Source organism: Hippoglossus hippoglossus, chromosome 1 (assembly GCF_009819705.1).
Source record: "Hippoglossus hippoglossus isolate fHipHip1 chromosome 1, fHipHip1.pri, whole genome shotgun sequence".
Taxonomy (NCBI): domain Eukaryota; kingdom Metazoa; phylum Chordata; class Actinopteri; order Pleuronectiformes; family Pleuronectidae; genus Hippoglossus; species Hippoglossus hippoglossus.
The window spans coordinates 17,134,546-17,151,975 of NC_047151.1; the positions used below are offsets into that span (position 1 = coordinate 17,134,546).

Below are 17,430 nucleotides of genomic sequence, written 5' to 3' on the forward strand. Positions count from 1 at the left end.
ATAGCTTACTGTTGTAGATCATATTGATCCTCAGCCCATAGGTTTTACATTGAGAAGTGTAAACACAGAATCCCAAAAAATCAGGCACCACTGATCGGGTTGTGATAATGAACAAGCTTTATTGATATATTTCACTTTTAGGATTAAAATGGCAAAACTTGAAAATGAAAGTTACTGACATCAGCTTTACTATGTTAACATTAGAAAAAAGTTGATGACGTATACTGAACTTGTTAAAAGTAACATTGTAGTTATTATTTTTGCATTAACTTCTATGAAACATTGGCCTCCTGGTTGATGAGGGTGTTGAGATCCAGCTTTGTTTTCTCCAGAGCTGCGGTTTTGGCTCTCCGTGACGGACGCATCAGGGAAACTGACTCTGGAACATTTTCTCCATCACTGGAGCCAAAACAAAGAACAGGTTAAATGTGAGAAATTAGTTATGTAATGTTCATCACGTATAATGATGGCCTCAGCCGTCGTGTTTCCTGAAACACAGACGGGAATAATGGAAGAAGCCTCACCTCTCCTCTGACGACTCAGCCCTCCTGCTCGTCTTTCTGCCTCCTTTAGCCGTGCAGACTTTCCTCTGACCTGTGCACACAAACACTCCGGTTACCCCGCAGCGCTGACTCAACTCTTTCTCTCAGGTAGACGAGAAGAGCTCTAAAAATACACAACTGCAGTCATGGGTGAGTATACAGAACCTGCATTACCTCTTTTTCCTCTCTTGGCAGATTTAGATGGGTCTTCTGTTGCAGCCTCTGTGGAAACAGAAATTCATATTTAGCCGTTCCTCTCTCTGCTCGCTGCGTTCTTATCTTGACCGACACTGAGCGGGATGGAGTCAGACATGTTTTAATCCACTTGGAAACATTTAGCTATTAAGACCTAATCCTTTCACAGCAGGAGTTGTCACAAATTATGGTAAATCTAGTTACACACACTCTGAGAAGACAACATTGTTTATGGCCGCTCAGCGGGGTGTCGGGTGCTCTTTTATACAGATTGTCACTTCATGTACCATCTGCATTAACATCCACTGGTTGAAGTGCACTGGCAATGAGGAGCTCGGCCTGTTCTCTAGAGTCCACAAGCTGATTTAACATCTTTTCCAGAGCTCGGAGACACACACGATCCTTCACCACCTGCAGACAAGGACAACAGGGGGGAAATGATATGATTTTACTCAACAGATACACATGCACATAAAACTACTGTCATCTCATCGAAGAATCAATTTACAGAAAAGTTAAGGGCATCTATTCTGATAATTGATTAACTTTGTTTTGATTCAAGCAAAAATACCAAACATTCACAGATTCCATCTCTTGAATTGTGATGATTTCCTGTTTTATACAACAGTAAACTGGGGATTTTAGACAGATGGTCAAACATAACATCTGAAGAGCTCTACGAAGCTCAAGGGCAATTTTAACTATTTTCTAATATAGATAGAGAAAATATCTTAATATCTAATAGTACAATAGTACAAATAATAGTTAGTAATATAGATGAGAGGCTGTGTTTTAACTGGATGTTTGTATCTACCTGTACAAGCTGCTGCAGCAGCGTCTGCAGGTCTTTCCTGACGGTCTCGTCTCTGCTGAGCTCCAGGTTACTTAGAGTCTTGGCGTAGAGACGAACCTCAGGGGCTGTAGGGTCCTTCAGCATCTCCCCACACATGCGCACCGCCAAGTAGTCATGGACACACACCTCCTGAAGACAAACCACCAATAAACTCAATTAGTTTTTTGCCTCATTGTGAAGTGACTCATACAATTTGCAGATTTCATCTGTGCAGAAGAAATGAATGTATTTGTGGGACTAAAGCTGAGTGAGTCAATAAAAATAATAATAATAAAGATATGAGTCTCAGTGGGTGTTTCCTACCTCTGTGTTGGTTGAGGGTTTAATAAGTGCACTTGGTCGAGTCAGCTCCACAAGCAGCTCCACCACGTTGTTAATATCCACCTCAGCAAGAGGAGAGGTGGCCGGGGCATTCATCAGAGTCCGAACTGTTGGAAGGAAACTCTCCTCCACAACCTCCTGGTGGAGCCTAATTCACCACAAAGACCACCGCCTTATTAGTTTACGTTGCATAACTAATCACTCCCTACATACAAGTCATGATAATAAAACTAATAAGAGGGAAATACACAGTCAAATAAATGAACCACATAGCTCATAGTTTGCTGGTATATGAGAACATGTGTGACCTGCTCTCGCGGGCGTAGAGTTGGAAGAAGACGCCGAGGCAGTGTCGCAGGCGGGTGTCGTCCTCAGTGACAGGATTGTACCACAGCAACACCAGACGGGACAACATCTTAGCACTGGAGATGCGGCCGGTGTACATGAGCTTGGCCAGGCCTTCTGCTGTTTCTGTACGCAGGTCAGACACCTGGAAATGTGGAACAAGCACATACCTCAATCATACTTCAACTACTTTACATCCTAAATATGTGAATGCATAGTCAGGTTCATGATATAGCTCACCTCACTGTCCAGAAACTCTGAGAGCATCACAAGGATACTCTGCGCGGTGTCCTCCGCCTTGTCCTCGGCCACCGCGGGTGCGTCCTCTTCCTGTCTGTCAGGAGACTGCCAGGGCAGGGCCGTCTGAGTGGCAGCTGCTTCAGAGAGCAGCTGGAAGCCGAACAGCAGCAACAGGTCGATGATGGCCCGCAGAGCACTGATACGGATCTTTACCTCATCCAGCTGGGCAATCTGAAAAAGGCAAAAGCGTGCGCACACACATAAATACACTTGTAATACTGGCAGTAGAAAAGTACCTAGTTATGCAAGTTAGCTTTTGTATTAGCTGCAGTAACTGAGTAACGAATAAAGACAACTTAAACAGAATCTATCGTCACAGGTGGATACAACTAGTGATTTACATGTAAAAACCCTGTTGCATTCCTTTCTGATTGATTTAACATTTGCAGTGTAGTGTTACCTGGAGCAGCAGGACCATGTGAGCTTTGGCCAGCTCCTTGCTGTGCAGAGTGCATGTTCCCAGACACACCACGGCCATGTTGCGGACAGCAGGGTGAGCATTTGCTATACTGGGCAGGACCTGAGAAATATTGAGTCACTGGTTTCATATAAATGTAAAACAATAAACAAATCACACATGAATCAAAGGTCTGATTTGGTTTTGGTTTTGGTCATCCTCAAAAGAGTTTAAGGCTCAGCTTTATTCTCCAATGGTCATAATTTACACACCTAAGGTCAACATTCAGTAAATATAAGTAAATTTGGCAGCAGACAAAACTATATGAGATATATATATGAGCCTATTCTCCTGATTCATCATATAGGAAATATACAGTATATTTCCTACATTTCAACTGCGAAATAAATTAAATTCACCCCAATTTCACCTTCTCAGATTCCTCCAGGTTCTCAGTTATTTTGAAGCTAGTACACCTTTCTTTCCCAATTTGCCTGAGGAGTCACTCTTGTTTTCCTTTGAGCCTTTAAAAATCTAACCTTTAATTCATAGTTTCTTCTTCTCTGAGAAGAGCACTGAAAGAGTTGCATATGGCCTCAATCTGTGCACGGCATGGCCTAACTCAATTCAAGGTACCGCATCACCTCCATTTATCTTAAGTCAAAGTTCCTGGCTGTAGATTCCACCTGGGAGACAAACAGACGCTCACCTGCCCCTCAAGCGCTCTCACTCTAGCTATAACTCAAACTCTCCACAGACCAAACACTTTATGTTAAACCAAAACTATGGGTCTGATACTACTGGTTTCTAAAAGATCCAATCTATGGTAAGTCAAGTGAAAAATATGATGAGGGGTGTGTATATACCAGTGAGGACATTAAGGCACTTATGGTTGGACCAATCGGAGTCTTGATGGTCATCTGCTTCAGCAGCTCAGCACACATCGTTAAACATCTCAGAAGAGTCTCTGGATCATTCTGAAACACAGAAAACAAAAACACACATTTAAGACTTTTCCTGGAAAATCTCTTGGCATCTACTTTTAAATAAAAAAATAATCTGTGCTTCCTGTGTTGATATTAACCTTCTCAGAGCGGATCTCTTTGTCAGCCGGCTGGTTGATCTCTGCGATTTCCTGGAGGATCTGGTTCCTGTTGTTCTCCAGCTCTGTGATGGAGTCTTTCAGCTCTGCAGCGCGGCTGAACTCCTGGGCAGTGATACAGTCCTCCAGGGTTTGTTTGGCCTCCATGATACGCACCTTCACCTCTGCCAGCTGGATGGGAGGAGGGGAGAAAAAGAGAGGTGGGGAGTCATTCCTTGGCTGAAATACACCCCAGAGGATCTTTGACTGTTGAGAGCAACAACTGCTCCTCCACTAACAGGAAAAACAACAACAGCCGAGGTTCTGCGCCAGGTTACAACTCTCAAGAGGGAACTTTGCTTTTACTCACTGAAAAGAGAGAGAGGGTTCAAGCGAGCAGGTGCACTGAACGTAGAGAAGTTGAAACACCTGAGTTAGGATTCACCTCCTCTGCAGATGTTTAGTCTCCAAAATAATACACATTTTAGATGCTTGTTCAAAGATAGATAGTTGATGGATTGACAATCATGACTAAACTCTGTGCCTACTTCTGTTCCTTGGTAATTGAGGTCATTAAGGTCAAATACGGTGAAGAAATGGGGTGAAGAAAACTGATAGAGAAGGAAACCTAATGAACCTGGATGCCCAAAGGCAAAACCCAGAATGGCGAACATGATTTGCACCTTCCAGCCCACTTGTTAACACATGCAAACCGTCAGCCAGATGGAGGTACAACAGAATGAACAAATACACACAGACAAGGAAGGAATATAAATAGAGCTCAGAAGACTGTAGATGAATGTTGATTAGAGGAAATTATAAATGAGTAATATCAATTTAAGTTGTTTGAATGTCAGTACTTAAGTACATTGCGTACACAGTTTGTATATACATATTGTATACTTTCTAACTGTCTTTGGTAAATTTTCATATTTTATTCTAAGAGTCTGTAAAATGTAAATATCAGGAAACCTTCACAGTATAAGAATCCTGTGTAATATTTTTTGGAAATAAATCTCTCACTTCATCTTTGTCTCTTTGTAATTATTTACATTTTTCTACAAAATGAAAACTAGTTCTATGTCAATATGTCATGTTGTCATCCATCCTAACTATGGAGGGCAAAGTGTTTCAGTTGGCAAAGTGTTGCCCACCTGGACCTGCTGCCGGCGGCTCGCATTCTTATCCACTGGTTGACTGGCCTCCATGATGGGCTCCCTCACATCAGAGATGATTTCTGCCACCTGTGCGACACAAAGCCATGTAGACATTAATCTCAGTGGTAATGATGCCCGCACCCAATGATGGAAAATCTGGTTAATTTCTGACATATCAAACAAAACATCTCTAGTAGCAAAGGACAGTTTAATTCATGTATCCATCAAAAGAATCATCCCCCTAAAGTGTGTCCATCTGGAAACACTGGTTCATAATTTCAGCTTTTATAGTGAAATCACAAAGGGCATCAAAAAATGTTAAGTTCAGTCTGGATAGAGTGAAATATCAAAGTTCCTATTTACCAGTAAGATGTATTCTAACTTACAGTTTGTATGCGTCTGTGGTCATCAGACATGAGGGTGAGGAGTTTCTCAGTGAGTAGGGAGACCAGAGAGGAGGGGGTCTGTGGATGAGCCAACATCTCCTGCAGAACAGCCAACACACGCTTCCTACAGAGACAGGAAACATAGTAAGTCTGGTTAAAGACAAGGTGATCATAATAGTTGGAAAATTAGAAAAAATGTGCTTGTTTGCCCTGAAAGGTGATTGCCATGTAATTGTAAAATAAACTAAAAATCTTTAAAATTACTGACACTATCTCTTACCAAACAAAATTAACCCATACCTCAAATTACATTAAACTGACAGAATCTTACAACTAGGGAAAGCTTGAATGCCAAATGACATATAATCTGTCATTTATCCTACCAATCAGCTTAGTTTAGTCTAGAAAAGAATTACTGTAAGTGGTCTAGATCTGAATCTGTAGCCCTAGATTGGTCCTACTGTAATCAGGACAAACACAGATGTGAGCCAACACGAGGGAGGAAATATATTACACGGGCAAGTTTGAATAAAATGGGGCATCATTGATATTAAGGTAAATACAACATTTTATCTTGTCCATCACTAAAACAGAGGTTTCTAAACTTTGTCAGACTCGTCCCCTCTCCCTTCAAGGCTGTGTCTGTTGTTTTTAACTTTGTGAAAATGATCTGACACTGCGTATAGCCAACAGCACAGAGGTAACAAAGTACCCAAACCCGACCCTCATCTTACCTGCCGCCCTCCTCGTTTGTGTCCAGACACCCGATGAGATGGATGAGCTGCTGAGCGACGAACTCTTTGGTCATGACCAGCTCCAGGTGATTGAAGTCGGCCCTCTGCTCCTCCGACAGCACGGGCACCACCCTCAGATATCTACAACAGTCAGAGTCAATAGTCAAACAGCAGCTCTCAGAGAACCGTCAGATTAGATATTAATCAGCGACACTCTCAATGACGGCAAAGTCAAAATGCAAACCGCACTCAGTGGCCTGAGTCACAGTGGTAAAGATAGAAAACACACACACACACACACACACACACACACACACACACACACACACACACACACACACACACACACACACACACACACACACACACACACACACACACACACACACACACACACACACACACACACACACACACATATATATATAATAATAGTCTTTCACTGCTAAATGCTGTGGACATAGAAACAAGAAGGTGAAATTCACAAAGATACATAAAGCAGATGGGAACTGCATACTCAGGTTTCACATTATCACATCATTCTCTGAAGTTTGCCATTGAAAACAAGATTATTCTAAAAGTATTGATTTATAGCCGCTTTTCCTACAAGAATAAAGAAGCTGTAGTTACTGCTTCCACAGTTTGCACTGCAGTAAGAGTAAATTATACAGCTCACAGCAGGAAATCTGAGAGTAATCCTGTGAATCAATCTTTTCTCTCACCCATGGAGGTAGTCGGCGTAAGTGGCAGCGTCTGCTAACACTTGCTCCAGTATTTCATCACCTTCATCTCCTTTGGCATTGATGAATTCACACAGAGCTCTCCAGTAGAGCACATTCTCACAGGTCAGAGAGTCCACTGGGATCAGCTTCCTATTAAAAACACACATATTTGATCTTCAGCCTCAGGTATTTTAATCAGTCATATCTCCCAAGAGACAGAGTTTGAAGTGTGTCAGTGTACCTGTTGTCGAGCTGTACTCGGTCCTGAAGCAGTTCCTCAGTAGGTTTGCCATTGAAGATGGCTTTCAGTGTGTCCAGAGCTGTTTTGGCGCAGTTCTCCACATCCAGCTTGTGCAGGAGGTCGATGACGTTACCATCGAGCCGAAGCAGCCAGGCCGGCAGTAGACGATCACAAACCACTTCCCTCACCGCTTCTATAATGCACACATCCAGTCAGACACATTAATACAGCTGAACGGAAATTAGCGCTGATTCATCTGCAACTTGATTTATTATCAACAAAACATTTTGGTAATTTTTCTATAAAATGAGCAAAATATATTTAAAGACCTTATTTAAAAACAGCTTCTTGACATCAGATCAAAGAAATAACAGGCAGAAATGTTGATACTTAAAATAAGTAAAACTTGCAGCATTATTTGAAGTTTTACAATAAAGCAAGTGCAAATACCAATTCTGTTTTTACCTATCACACACACATACAGAATCACAATTACCTGAGGAGTCATGGAGACCCTGCTGCAGAAGAATAACTCTCTGTGCGATGGTCAAAGCTTTGATGTGAACCTTTTCAGCTAGAACCTTAAACAGACACGAGCAGAAATATTAGAACAAACCTTAATTCACAATATCAAAAATAAAATACACTTTATTATGTTGTTTTACTGAGCATGAGAGTGCATGTATTTATACTGAAAAATGTGATGGCGTGTGGCTACCTGGTAGGCTAGCTTGCGGACGTTCTCTTTGATGTCCCGGGTACGTTTGAGTATTTTGGGGAGGGTCTGTGGGGACATCGCAATGCAGGACAGGACAGCACGTCGTACTTCAGCGTTACTATCATTGTCCAGAATCAACAGATATGCTGGAAATAGGAAAGAAACAGAGCAGTAGACAGTTAGAGAGCCAATGACAAAGATACCCAAAGGTCCCATTAAAGTATTTTAGCAATAGCAGAACAGAGGGGGATATTTGGGTTCATACACACAATTTCTAAATTATAACATGAAGGCAGGGAAAAAACAAACCATTGATGGTGGGGCATTCAGGATCTTTTGGCTGCTGCAGACGCGTCATGGCCAAAGCAGCCTGAATCCTCACGTTGGGGAACTTGTCGGTGACGCGGATCAGCATTGCTTGGTGGATGTGATCGAAGAGGTCATCGTCAATCTGGGCATTCTCTGCCATACTGCCCAGCAACTTGTTGATCAGCTGGCACACGCGGAAACGCACAGCATGGCTGCTGGCTTTATGAGACTACAAAGACAGGAAAGTAAAAGAGGAGCAAGGATTGGGGAGAAAGAGGGAGACATTAAGTGTTTGGGTGTGGACATTGATCGTCATGTAGCACACAAAGAACAAATAGTGCCTCAGGAATTTTTTAATGTTTATACCTCTAACAGGAAGTTGAAGATGAAACTCAGAAATGGATGATCCTCCTCATCTTCTTCATCTTCCTCCTCATCCTCCTGCTGCTGCTGCTGCTCCTCCTCTGTTTTAGGTGGAGACTGGAAACTTGTGGCGAACCTTGCGACAAACTCTATGACATTTTCAACTGTAGGTTCACGCTTGTAAACGATCATGGCATACTTCAAGTAGTGGACAAACTCCTCATGGAACAGGGTCTTATCCTCAAGCTGAAGGACGAGATGGAGGAGGTTGTTAATAACAGACAACAAGAGATGAAAACCAAGAGATATAATCTAAAATAAGGTTTCAAACGAAACAGTGGAAATGGGCAGTTAAAACTATACACAGAGAGGTGGTGTTCAGTTTCTATTTACCACACACTCGGAGCAAACCCACAGAATACTTTGGGTCTTCTCAAACTTTAAATTCTTTCAGCTTGTGGCTTTAAAATAAAAAATTACGTTTGCCACTTGCTTTGTTTTATTTGGGGCAATGTAGTCAAATTCTAACTAGCACTATAGGCTGAGTGAGAATTTTCCATTTCCTTCAGATATGAGGGACTTGCTGATGTGTTTTCTATCCGTCGATGGAATGATCGATATGTCAAGTAACTGTTGCAGCTTATGACAATATCATAAAACAGTTAAGACAGTTGTAAATAACACAGGATGATATGATAGAAGTGTGGACGAATACTGTGCACTCCAATGTCCTCACTTTCTGTTTACAGCTATTAATTATGCAGCGTTCAAACCTATGATGCTTATATTAAAGCTCAGTTACTGCTAATGAAAGCTTAAAAGTGACCTAATGCAGGTTATAGATTTGAATTGTGAGTCAGCAGGTCCACTAACAATATGTCTGATCGTAAACGAGCAGCTCGTCATGATGAGCGCCTCACCTTGTTGTACCGGCTCTTCAGACTGGCCACCAGCTTGGCCTTGTTGTTGTGGCCTTTCTGAGCGCGTTGAAACGCCTCTTTAATCTCCATTTCATTGTCTGCCGTCATTTTCCTTCTGTGGAAAACACGAGTTCAAACACAAAGTCACCCGAACAGCCGCGGAAGCTCTTCAGCGAACATGGTACGAACAGCGGCTCGTTGGTCTCCGGTGTCTCCGCAGAGAACCAGAGCTCAGTCCCGAAGGAACCAGCAGGGGAACACCGGAACTGAGCAGAGTCGTGTGGGATAAGGTTTCCGAGAGAGACGTCACGTCTTCTTAAATCCTAACATTGAAGAAAACATCGTGTTGTACAGAGAGAAGTGAACTTACTCGGTTTTTGAAGATGTTCTTTTCCTTCTCTTCTCCTCTGCTCCGCGCGAGGAAGCCGCCTGTTTTCAAATTCAACTGTCGTGTGTTCTCGCGAGAACTGAGACGCGTAATCTCGTCCAGTCTCGACGTGTTTCGCCCTGAGTGTTGCCTGACAGGCGAAAAAGACCACAAGACTATGTGTGAGATAAAATAGGATAAGGTAAAACTTTATTGATCCACCCACCGGGTGCAGCAGGCAGGTCACGATGAGGTATACAAGAGAATACAAAAATATTGGGGGGGAAATGGAATAATATTAATAAATAATAAATAAATGCAGAGTATGTACATAATATACACCTTTCACTGTAGTGGTTCGTATAGAAAACAAGTTGTTGTTGTAGTAGTGCAGTGGCACAGGATGATTGCACGAGCAAGTAGAAAAACAGTTTGTACGTAATCGTAAGGACATATTGTGATGTGCAGATGACACAAATGTGCAAAAAGTTGTTTTGGGTAGAGTATGAGTAGAGTGACACGAGAAAAAAAAGGGTCATAAATATGTTTATGATAATACCGAAAATAAATTACCGAAAACTTACTTCTTCATTTTGATTCTTGTTGTTGTGGGTTTGTACCCTCATGGTTGAATGCACTTATTGTAAGTCGCTTTGGATAAAAGCGTCAGCTAAATGAAATGTAATGTAATGATTAATGGCGGCCGACATAAAACTGTATACTGCACAAAACAGTGTACTTTAAGTTGAATTTTTTTTAAATAAATCATAAACTGTTTATTTGACCCTTTATTAAAAATAGTGAGTATTTTTTACTGACAATTTTCAGATCAAATGGTTTATTGAGATGATAAATAACAGATGAATCACAATGAACATATTCATTACTTATAGCTAAAAAAAATGCATCCGGATTTTTCATGGTTTAAATGGATAACAATTCATATTGAGTGAAATGTCCTAAAATACATGTAGAGATTACATACTCATTTACAAAAGTCCCCTTAGATATTGACCACACTGAACAATGCAATCATATGGCTTGATTTTGATTGGATAAACAGAAATATCCTGAAATTGATCTGCCAATATTTCCATGCCCATATGAGCCATCTATATGTGAGGCCCTTCTGCTGGTGTTGTAGGCTAATGATGCTGATGTTGTGATATCAGATACAGCTGTGGAGTGAAGCGCAGGAACACATGTCTTCACAAGGGGATGGAGCTTTTCATTGTATGTCAACAACAACTGCTGCAAACATCTATTCCTGGAAATCAATTTAATATAGAGGGCACTCTGTCAGCGTGTTTGCTTTAGACCGACGTGCATGTGGGTGAGGGATTATATGGGAGGTGTATTATCGTATCAAATATTCATGCTAGTAGATGGGCTAAAAGTTTCTCCATTAGTCCATACACCTTTGTCATGAGCCAAAAAGATCTGGGGAAAAATGGCCTTTTGAACATCTGTACATTAATTTAATAGTAAAGCCATTCCAATGCTTTCTTAGCAAGTAAATGACTTATGTCATATGTCATATAGCCTATATAGGCATCATTAAACAATCATTTCTCATTAATTTGAAATTAACTTTTTGTTTTATGCTAGTTTTAGGATGGTCCAATGCTAATAGACTGAATCACACACATACACTTATGTCACCACTCTCCATCACTGTATGTGTGAGCACATGCATGACCACATGGCCAGTGCTAAATTACTACTACTACTACAACTACAAGCAAAAGTACACAACTCCCTACAGGGCCCCAAGACCTCCCAAGCTCCCTGAAGTGTCATCTGGCTTGTGTAACAGCAATTTTATTTGCATCACTATATTAGCATATGCAGTGTTATCTAATTTCCAGGTCATGTCTTTAAGATAAACTAAATTTGATGTATTAATAGAACACATCCAACAATAAATAGACATTTCATAGTCGCTCCGTATTGCCTTGTGCCGCTTTGTAGTCTCAAACGAAATGACTTGTATAACTAGGGATAACAGCACATTCTGTCTTGAAACATTCATGGTGTCACACCGGGCTGATGGAAACTGATGGAAGCAGTTCTGTGAAGAATAAAAAGAGAGAGCACATGAGAATTTCAAATCACTAAACACTGTTGTTGGATTGTTGATTTCACAAATTGCTGGACACGTGGACCAGATGGTGCTCACATCCAGTATAACCCTAAGTAAATAGTGTTTCATGAAAGTACATATTAACTGACAGACGATCTAAACCTGTGTTGTTTTTGTTTCTGGGTTTCTGGGTTTCTGTTTTCACAATAAAGGCCATAGATATACTATACTTGGTGATAAATGGCTAGTAGGTGAACGGGGTCTACCATTTGGATAGATATTATTTGTCTAATGTTTTATTAAAACAAATATCTGTCTGTTCTTCTGACTGTAAGGTCCGTGCACTGTTACTGACACTGCTCTACGCCTGTTCTGTTTATGGTATCTGAGTGATGGAGTAAAATCACACGACTGGACCCCAGGGACCCTCTCCTCTTCTTCCTCCTCTTCCTCCTCTTGTTCTTCCTCTCCTCCTCCTCCTCCTCCTCCCCCCTTTCCTCTCTGCTCCCGGTGATCGGTACTGATACAGCAGCGCCGGTAGGGGCGGGGCAGCACTGCAGCAGCAGCAGTGCGCCTCTCGAGCTGTCTCCGGTAATGTACCGTAGGATACACACGCCCCTCTCCGCCCCTGCCGCGAGACAGGTGGTTGGATTCTACACCTCCGTCCTCTAGCGCTCCCTCTTAGAATAAGATTTTAAAAAAACCATATATTTATTTATTTATCTATCTGTCAGCAGCGGGGAAGGGTCGGTTGGCGCGAGCGCGTCCCCGATGGACTCCCAGCGTGTGACCTCCGCGAGCACCGGGTGGACCGCGGGAGAGGGGGGGCAGCCACCGGAACGCAAGAGGAGAGCCCCGCCGACCCAGATGTTTTCCAGCGAACCGCTCGAGCTGCGCGCGGGAGCGTCTCTGCGCACGGAGGAATGACATGCACGCGTGAAAAAAAGTTGACGCGATTCGCGGTGGGATTTTTCCTCTGAGCTGTGGCAGGATCGTTTCTGAGTGCGCCCCGGTGCGGGAAGTTCCCCTGGAGGAGTGAAGGGGGGGGTGGATCCGCTATGGCTTCGGGCGCCGGTAAGGCTGCCGCTCAGCCCCCCGGGCCGGGCTCCGCCGTCAACGGGACTGCGGCAGAGTTCGCCAACATCGAGCAGGAGCTGTACGACTACCAGATGCACAGCAAGATGTGCAAGAAGATCGCGCAGCTCACCAAGGTAAGAGCCGCCGCTGGCACCGGGAGACAGGCGCGCTGCCACCGGATGTGTCAGGCTGATTGGATGATCTGATGGCCGCCTCACTATCAGCCACATCGCACCGACACAGAATCAGGCTCCATGCTGAAAACACACCCGCTACTCATGATACTGTGATGGGGAGTATGCTACACAGACATCAACAGAGGCTGTCTCAGGAATCAAAATTCTTCTAGAGATGATCAGTAGAAGGCAAATAAAGGAAATATAAGATGATACAATACACCAGCTAGCTCACACCTTAATAAACAACATTATAGATGGACACCATAGGTCACCAATCATCATTATCTCTTGGGATCATGACTAGAAAACTTGGGTCAGTGTTTTGTATTCCTCTTCGTGACTGTCACAGCAATCAGACATTAGCAGGATCATTACAGGAGCTTTAGGTGGAGGCTGCAGATCTTTTCACTGCCAAGCCAATCAGAGCAACAATTAACAGTGATGTATCAGTCAGCTCATCTGTGCATTATCTTCACCATGCATCAAAGATAAAAAAAACCCACATCTTTGCACGTTTCACAGCAGAGATTTGCACACAGATGCCAAAGCCCTCAATTATTTCCCTTTGTTTGACCAACAGATACAAATGCATCAGATTTAAAAAAGACGCTGCAGCAAATGGTTATGATATTTATACATGCATGAAATTACTTATCAATCAGATATTTGTCATGATCAGGCTTTAATCTCCACATCTCACTGTGCATCTTCTTCCATGCACTCTTGTCAGGGTGCAGCCAGGGATGCTTGGCAGCTGCAGCAGCAGCAGCAGCCGTTATGTGCTCTGCATTTCATACAGTAAGCATTGCTATATGGGGATTCACCCTCTCTGTGCTTCACAATAATGCTTACAGAGGCAGAGCATGACCCGTCGCTTGTTGAGCTATGACAATTACTGATGACTGTGCGCATCCCATCTCCCCTTATGGCTTCACCTCTGTGTAGCCCATAGGTGTGTGTGTGTGTGTGTGCCCGTCCAGGAGTACATGCAATGCAATACATGCCACAGCTTTATTGGTGTGTGTTGTCCAAAAGGCTTTTACTCATACAAACAGACACAGATAAACAACGATGACACAGATGAGGGGTCAGCACTTGTGTCTGTGCTTGTTAGGGGGAATTTACCAGCCCCGTCCTTCTACACCTCCTCCTCCCTCAATCATAAATCCGTCCTGTAAAGCCTCCACTAGTTTCTCTCTCTGCTGAAACTTTATGCAGGCCGTGCTAGCCCACTTTAGCTCTTTGATGACGTCAGTAAATAAATCCGAGACCCGTAGCGCTGATGAAATATGAGGATCATCAAATCTGATATTTGGTGTAAGCAGTTTTTTCACCCGGCTCTGGGATGCTGGGCATGTGACACGTGGTTTATTTGAGTGTTTTGGGGCAGGGTGTGGAGAAGAGAGGAAGCGGGAAATGGGTCAGCTGTGGTAACCTTATATATTTAATAACCCGTACTCTACTCTGCCTACTTGCTGGCGCACACACACACACCCACACACACACACACACACACACACACACACACACACACACACACACACACACACACACACACACACACACACAACCCACCCTAACCCACATAGAAATATCATAATGTATCTTCTTCCACCCTGGACAGTGATAGAAATCTGATGAATCCACATGGCTAGAATAAACTGCTGTTTACTGTGTCATCCTAAAATATAAACTCTAGAGTAACAGGGTTACTTGTGACTAAAGCAGATGCTTAAAGAGTTTAACAATATTTATGTATTATAAGGGGCAGGATTAAAAGATAATTTAAAATGCTGCTGCTTTCAATACACCTCAAATATGTAAGTTTGACATCAAAATTTGCCCCAACAGCTGGAAGTCCTCAGAAAATAGCAGGAATACATATAAACATCAACATTAGGGTTTTTCTTCATAACTCTGGGTAATGTGGATAAATTGTTGGGATTTGATTTATTTGACCTTATGATGAAAACTAATCACAACTGAAAATGTATTGAAAGTTACATCCCAGTGAATTTACAGTGCAGGGCTTTTGACCAAGAGTCCAGTGTTAAAGTCCTGGTCGATAGATAGAATATGGACTTTGTCGCCCAGGCTCCTATTGATTCTTAAATTGTCCCCAAACTAACCCTCTAACCCTGTGGTGTATTGTTTCTTTTTACGAGTCAATCAGGTCTAACTCTCAGTGGGTTGAGGAATTTACCCCACACCCCTCGATTCAGTTACCTGTGTCATGTGGGCTGTATAGCTCAGTCAGTAAAGCATCAGGCTTTCAACCTGAGGGTTACCGGTCTAAGACTCAGTGAAGGCAAGTAACTCCTAACTTAATCATCTATTGTTCACCAGCACCTGTAGGCAAGTATCCAATATGGTGGTTTCCTGTATCTTTAACCATCTGACATAATAGCAGAACCCTAATCATAAAACTAACCCCCTAACCCAAACCCTGTGGGCCAGTGCATTGCCTTTGGCTCCCCATTTCAGCTGCCCAGTCTTTGGATGAAGCAGGAGACCTAGCTGCAACCCAAACCCTAACCCTAACTCTAAACTTACCAAAGTCGTAGAAACTCATAGATGGTACCAATCGATCGGGCATGCCCGCATTAGTGGGGGTAGAGCCTACTCCCAAGTCTCTACGGCATTCACCAACCCTAACCCTAACCCTAATCGCAACCCTAACCCTAACCCTAATTGCGGTTAGGGTTAGGGTTGCGATCAGGGTTGCGATTAGCGGCTACTAACGGCTACTTGGGAGTAGGCTCTACCCCCACTAATGCGGCCACGCCCGATCTATTGGTACCATCTATGAGTTTCTACGACCTTGGTAAGTTTAGGTTAGGGTTGTGATTAGGGTTAGGGTTAGGGTTGCAATTAGGGTTAGGGTTAGGAATGGGGGCATGAAATAGCCCCTTACCCTAATCTTAACCACCACAACTAAATGCTTAACCATACTAAAGCTAACCTTCAAACAGCCCAATGAAAGTGAGTCAGATAGTAAGAACCGGCCAAAATGTCCTCACTCTGTAACTTCTAGTCTCAAAATGGTCCTCACAAAGATATCTGTACAAGTGCACGAACACACTCATGCACTTAACACACCGCCTCACGTCTACCTGGCTCGCACTCCTCCGATCACCCATCCACACTTATGTTTGACTTACACAGCTCCCTTCCCCCCTCCCTCTTCACCCCCTCTCTCTCTGACAGTGAGAGTGGTGTGTCCTGGTTGAATGGGTGCTGCTAAAGATAAACCAGTAGCACATCGGAGTGTGTTTACACTACACGCCAATGGGAAGAAAGCGAAAGCTGACGGGCCAGCTGTTGTGAATGTTCACATAAGCTTGTGCGTGATTGCACACACCCACATGAATACAGAAGAGTAGTCTCTTTATATATATGACTCAGGGATCAGCAGTAGCATATTTAAGTGTGTGTGTGTGTTTATGTATGTACGCACACCCACTGTTTTGATTGGCAGCTCTAATTCTCTCCATGTGACTTTCTGTACTTATCCAGCTCACAGTGTCACAATGTACCCTGCTTGTAATCCAGCACACCCAGTACCCTCTTTGATACTCTGATATATGTGGATGTGTGTGTGTGTGGGAGGGATGGCTGATGTTTGAGACAGTGTGTGTTGCCTGTCTCTTTGCCTAACCTCTCCTCTGTGCACCAACCATTCCCTCTACATCTCACTCCTGTTTCAACAGCATCGTCTCGCCTCTCTTTTACACTGTAGACAGAATATTAATTTCATGCTTTGCTGACTATGACGTTATTGTCAATAAGCACGGGCACTGGCTTGTGAGGATACATGAATAACGTTGTGGACTGGCAGGATCGATACAGGGATCTTGAGAGAGGATTTACTGTAGCACGAGGCTCTTGGCTGCACTCTGATAAAACTGCCTGGTCAAGCATCTTAAGAATTTACACCCGAAAACCTGAATCAAAGTGTGGGACTACTTTTAATCCAAACTGTTATCACAGTGAAATCTGCAATCACCAAACTCCAAATGTTTATTGCCATGTTTAATACATTTTCAGAACTGTAAGAGCTGGGGAAACAGCGAGCTTGCCGCTAGGTATCATTGTTTATCTTTTCTTTAACACTTTACATTCGATTTTTTTTGGAAAGTT

The 17,430-nt window shown here is 42.9% G+C and overlaps 3 protein-coding genes across 6 annotated transcripts in view; 2 read left to right on the forward strand and 1 right to left on the reverse strand.

The window, feature by feature from the left end:
* lcorl (ligand dependent nuclear receptor corepressor-like) overlaps positions 1-13,419 on the forward strand; it is a 32,837-nt gene extending 19,418 nt beyond the window's left edge. The window contains exon 9 of the transcript XR_004614819.1: positions 13,409-13,419. The gene's annotated coding sequence lies outside the window, so the exon portion shown is untranslated. The remainder of the gene's footprint in view (positions 1-13,408) is intronic.
* On the reverse strand, positions 98-10,061 carry ncapg (non-SMC condensin I complex, subunit G). 2 transcript variants are annotated; one of them, XM_034594607.1, is made up of 22 exons: positions 9,955-10,061; positions 9,585-9,699; positions 8,668-8,910; positions 8,302-8,530; positions 7,993-8,138; positions 7,771-7,855; positions 7,275-7,467; positions 7,034-7,183; positions 6,312-6,452; positions 5,578-5,701; positions 5,189-5,278; positions 4,038-4,226; positions 3,820-3,930; positions 2,957-3,076; positions 2,497-2,727; positions 2,220-2,401; positions 1,894-2,059; positions 1,552-1,719; positions 1,025-1,148; positions 717-764; positions 525-594; positions 98-399 (listed from the first exon to the last, which is right to left on the reverse strand). In XM_034594607.1, the coding sequence occupies exons 2-22, from the start codon at positions 9,690-9,692 to the stop codon at positions 273-275; spliced, it is 3,045 nt and encodes a 1,014-aa protein (XP_034450498.1). In that variant the 5' UTR covers positions 9,693-9,699; positions 9,955-10,061; the 3' UTR covers positions 98-272. The 2 variants fall into 2 exon arrangements, with proteins under 2 accessions (XP_034450498.1, XP_034450497.1); XM_034594606.1 differs by having other exon boundaries at positions 708-764.
* fam184b (family with sequence similarity 184 member B) overlaps positions 12,585-17,430 on the forward strand; it is a 52,462-nt gene continuing 47,616 nt past the window's right edge. For 2 of the 3 annotated variants that reach the window (XM_034594603.1, XM_034594602.1), the window contains exon 1: positions 12,585-13,245. In XM_034594603.1, the coding sequence (XP_034450494.1) occupies positions 13,093-13,245 (153 nt within the window). In that variant the 5' untranslated portion in view covers positions 12,585-13,092. The remainder of the gene's footprint in view (positions 13,246-17,430) is intronic. The other variant, XM_034594604.1, reaches the window with a different exon arrangement.